This window comes from Leptopilina heterotoma, unplaced genomic scaffold (genome assembly GCF_015476425.1).
Source record: "Leptopilina heterotoma isolate Lh14 unplaced genomic scaffold, ASM1547642v1 Lhet_169, whole genome shotgun sequence".
NCBI classification, from domain to species: domain Eukaryota; kingdom Metazoa; phylum Arthropoda; class Insecta; order Hymenoptera; family Figitidae; genus Leptopilina; species Leptopilina heterotoma.
Window position 1 is genome coordinate 1 of NW_025110885.1, and position 5,150 is coordinate 5,150.

The 5,150-nt window shown below is 50.2% G+C and overlaps 1 protein-coding gene across 1 annotated transcript; it reads left to right on the top strand.

Moving 5' to 3' along the window:
* Positions 1-77: 77 nt before the first annotated feature.
* LOC122499504 lies at positions 78-4,814 on the top strand (the record flags this gene model as incomplete). The annotated part of the gene is made up of 1 exon (XM_043607891.1): positions 78-4,814. A coding segment is annotated over one exon (4,737 nt), but the record flags the coding sequence as incomplete, so codon positions are not given.
* Positions 4,815-5,150: the final 336 nt, after the last annotated feature.

Below are 5,150 nucleotides of genomic sequence, written 5' to 3' on the forward strand. Positions count from 1 at the left end.
ACTGGGAGAGCTTTTGTGACTTATTCACAACACTTGTTCATGATGCGCCTCGAGTAAACGATGCGACTAAATTGCAGTATTTGAAACTGTGCTTGACCGGGAGCGCGTCAGATTTGATTAAGGATGTTTCCACTACGAGCGCCAACTATGAGAGTACATGGAAGGCGCTGAAGTCTAGATACCACAACCCGAGGCTCATCATTAATAAGCACCTGTCTGCATTCAAGGCACTTCCTTATCTTAAAAGGGAGTCAGCGGATGAGTTACGGTCCTTCACGGACGAAGCTCAGCGCATTGTACGAGCGTTGAGAAACTTGAAGGTTCCAGTCGATCACTGGGACACATGGTTGACCTTCGAGTTGTCAGAGCGTCTGGATCCAGAGTCACGCAAACTTTGGGAGTCCGAGCTCAGCGAGAAGGATCGTAAGCTTGAGGAAACAGGGTCTCCGACTTCTCTTGCTAGTTTCAGCAATTTCGTCGAGTTCTTAGAAAAAAGAGCCAGGATTCTTGACATGCTCGCCTTTGAGCGGCGTGCCGAGAAGAGGACGGCTCCTCCACCTACTTCGGGTCCTCCACCTCGTAAAATCCATCACGTTACTCCAGTTATATCGCGTTCACCTAAGTGCCCGCTATGTGAGGGTCCACATGCTCTTATGAGATGCTCGCAGTTTAAAGAGAAGTCCGTTCAGGATCGGAAGGAAGAAGTAAAGCGATTGAGACTTTGCTTCAACTGCTTGGGTCCGCATCGGGCGAATGTTTGTCCATCCTCAGGTCGCTGCTCCACTTGTCAGGGGAAGCATCACTCTAGCATTCACCAGCAGAACCTGGGGAGAGTAGCAGCATCAGCCATCCCAGATAACCCCGAGAATGACGGAGCTCAGAAGCCCAATACATCGGTGGTAAGCCTTCATTCAGCTAAGTCTCCAACGTTGTTAAGGAAGATTCTTCTAGCAACGGCTCGGGTGATAGTTGTGGGGCCGAAGGGTAAGGTGACTTATGCTCGGGCGCTTCTCGATCAGGGTTCCGAATCGTCATTTATTTCCGAGGCACTTGTACAACTTCTTGAGCTACCTAAGCTGCACACGCACACGCCCTTATCTGGTATCGGTGACAGTGCCGCCGGTACTGCTCGCTCTATGACTCAGGTGACTGTGCGTTCAGTGATAGAGTCTGATTTTCAGGTTGAGGCGGAGATGTTGGTACTTCCTCGGGTCACTTCTTCTCTTCCATCTCATGAAGCTAACGTCGATTTAGGACGGGAGCTATTCCCCGGTGTCACATGGGCTGATCCGGAGTTCCATGTTCGTCAAAAGGTCGACATTGTCCTAGGGGGTGATCTTTATGGTCAGCTGCTTCGCCCTGGATTGAAGAAGTCAGCGACTTCTAAGCTGGTCGCGCAGAACACTGTTCTGGGTTGGATAGTTTCCGGTCCTATGGAGGAAGTGGCTTCACGGCGGGCGGAGGTTGTTAGGGCCTGTATCCCAGTTCGGGTCCTTCACTGTACTGCTGGAGAGAAGTTGGATCTCGCATTACAAAGCTTCTGGGCTCTTGAAGAGGTGCCTGTTCCTATCAAGAGGTTGAAACCTGAGGATGAGAATTGCGAAAGGCAATACCAGGACACGCATTTTAGGGACTCGCAGGGCCGGTACGTTGTTAAGCTACCATTGAAGCCTGATCTCCCGTTGGTGGGCGCAGAGTCTCGAAGTCTGGCGCTTGGTTCTTTGTCAAACATACAGCGTCGCTTTATTCGCGATTCGAAGCTTTGTCAGTCATACAATGCGTTTATGGAGGAGTACGAAAGGTTAGGTCACATGTCGCGAGTTCCACCGTCGGAGATTCATCGTCCAGATGCTTGGTATTTACCACATCATGCAGTCGTCCAAGAAACTAGCCTGAATTGGAAACTGCGTGTTGTTTTCGACGCGTCTCGTAGTACTCGGGAAGGGCACTCGCTGAATTCCTATTTGTTTACAGGTCCTCCATTGCAAACTGATTTGTCGCTAGTTCTTTTAAATTGGCGTAGGTATCGCTTCGTGTTTACAGCTGATATCGTCAAGATGTTCCGCCAGATCCTCGTCAGGCCTGACGATCAGGACTTCCAGAGGATTGTCTGGACGCCCAAAGATGCTGTAGAACCGGTAGATTATCGTCTGAACACGGTCACGTATGGGACAGCTTGTGCTCCTTATTTAGCCATTCGGACTCTTGCTCAGGTAGCTCATGATGAGGGACAGCGTTTCCCCCTTGGGGCTCGGTGCCTTCTTTCGGAGACATACGTCGATGACACCTTTGCTGGAGCGGACGATTTGGATTCTGCAGTACGTAAAAGAATCGAGCTAATCGAGTTGCTAGGTTCTGCCAAGATCGAGTTGAACAAGTGGGCGGCTAATCATCCGCAACTTCTTCCGGAGTCTGCAAGGCCAATCGCTGAAAAGCAAATTGATGAGGATAAGGCCGTCAAGACGTTAGGAGTACAGTGGGTTCCGTCCCAGGATGAATTTAGATTCACAGCAGCAGGTCTTGAAGGTTTAGCTTCGGCCCACACTAAACGGTCGATTCTCTCGAACATCTCGCGATTATTCGATCCGTTAGGATGGCTCGCTCCTGTCACTGTCACAGCAAAGATCCTGATGCAGGACATGTGGATCCTGAAGTGCGAATGGGATTCCCCGTTGCCAGCGGAGATTCGTGAACGTTGGTATGAGTATTGTAAGAGTTTGTCAGCGTTGCCGTTGCTGTCCGTGACGCGTTGGTTAGGTGGTACGGCTGCCTCCTCGTATCAAGTTCATGGGTTTTCGGATGCGTCTTCTAGGGCGTATGCCGCGGTAGTGTACTTGCGACTTGATCAAGGGAATGGGAACTTCAGGGTGTCGTTATTAGCAGCTAAATCGAAAGTAGCTCCTGTAAAAACAGTGAGCATCCCCAATTTAGAACTTTGCGGTGCAGCGCTCCTTGTGAGACTAATTCGACATCTGATTGGGTTAGATTTCTTACAAGGGCTTCCAATTTTCGCCTGGTCAGACAGTCAGGTCGTACTTACGTGGCTTCGCAAGCATCCGTGCCATTGGAAGACCTTTGTGGCCAATCGAGTCTCCTTTATCCAGACTGAATTACCGTCGGCCACGTGGGCTCACGTGCAGACAAAGGAAAACCCTGCAGATTTGGCGACTCGGGGGGTCAAGCCAGAGGGGTTGGCTGATAGCGCTCTGTGGTGGCAGGGTCCGGTGTGGCTCTCGAAAGCTTCAACAGAATGGCCTAGACCCGCTGAGTCGGTTCGTATTAATCATGTTCGTCCAAGATCTAAAGAATCTGAGATCTTGACTAGATTTTCCTCGTTGACCAAACTTCTTCGGGTTGTAGCACGATGCAGACGCCCTCTCGTTCGATTGAGGAAGAAGAAAGAGTCCGCAGAGAGCTCTTTATTCTCTTTTTTAACCACAAGTGAGCTTTCAGCTGCTCGGACGGTGGTTATTCGTATGGCCCAAGCGAGTGCCTTCGAAGTGGAGATTGGGCTATTATCCGCGGGAAAGAGATTACCGAAGGGCAATCGACTCAGTAGTTTAAATCCCTTTTTGTGTAAGGAAGACGGACTCTTGCGGGTCGGAGGTCGCCTGGCCCATTCGGCTCTGTCTTTCGACCAGAAACACCCACCGATTTTACCACAGGATTCGGCTCTTAGTTTATTGTTCGTACGACACGCTCATCTTCAGTGCCTTCACGGTGGCCCTACTCTAACTTCGAGTATCTTGATGTCGCAAATGTGGATTCTAGGTAGGAATCGGCTAGTCAAATCGACAATCCGTGCATGCGTGACCTGTCAACGCGTGAAGCCCCATTCAGTACAACAACTTATGGGTGAGCTCCCCGCGGCCCGAGTGACAAGAAATAGGGCCTTTTCTAACTCCGGACTTGACTACGCTGGTCCGTTCCAGGTTCGTATGTCGAAGGGTCGTGGCAATCGTGCCTATAAAGGGTACATTGTTCTATTTGTTTGCTTCGCTACTCGAGCTATTCATCTAGAGCTTGTTAGCGACCTAAGTTCTGCTGCCTTTATCTGCGCATACCGACGTTTTGTGGGGAGACGAGGCATTTGTCAAAATCTCTATAGCGACAACGCCACAAATTTCAAGGGCGCAGACAAAGAACTCCAAGGAATGTTTCGTCGTGCTTCCGAATTCCATCAAGAGGTTGCGTCTTTACTTGCAAACGACGGAACTAACTGGACGTTCATTCCTCCAAGTACTCCGCATTACGGTGGCCTATGGGAGGCCGGCGTCAGGTCAGTGAAGCACCACTTGAGGAGAGTTGTGGGTGAGCACACTCTCACGTTTGAAGAGTTCTCCACCGTCCTCGTGGAGATAGAAGCCTGTCTTAACTCTCGTCCACTGGGGGCGTTGAATTCTGATCTCAGCGATTTGCGAGCGCTGACTCCTTCTCATTTTCTCAATGAGGGAGCTGCGGTTTTGCTCCCTGACGCGGACGTACCCGATTTGCCAGAAAATCGGCTCAACAGATTCCAGTTGCTACAGCGCATCCGTGACACATTTTGGAAGCGTTGGTCGACTGAATATTTGCTTCATTTACAGGAAAGGGAAAAGTGGAGAGATCCTAGTGAGAACTTCGCGGTGGGTCAACTCGTATTGGTCAAGGACGATCGGTATCCTCCATCGAAATGGCCGTTAGGAAGGGTATCCGAGGTACACCCTGGCCCAGACGGTTTGGTGCGAGTGGTCACAGTCAGAATGGCTACTTCCTCTTTGCGTCGACACATTGTTCGGCTCTGCCCCCTTGTGTTAAAGGATAATGATAAGTGAGGCTACTTTAGGTAATTTGTGGTATTAATTCGTCGGGCGGACGAAGGCGGGCGGAATGTTCGGGTTTTATACTATTTGAAAGAAAGGAAGAAAATTTGAATTTCCCGCCATGTTTCGTATACACTCGTGACGTTACTAGTTTGCGCATGCGGGTGCCACGGAGACCATGGCCATGCGGTCGAAGGGATGCGCGCGGAGTTTTCTTTATGTGGGAGAGTCTTGAAACATCATTCGAGTACAGCGGTCGATCGTCCTTATGGTTGATTGATTCCCTTTTGTGACTCATGTGCGAGTGTGGACTCAGTGAAGGTATCCTGGAATTAAGTGGAAGCGAGG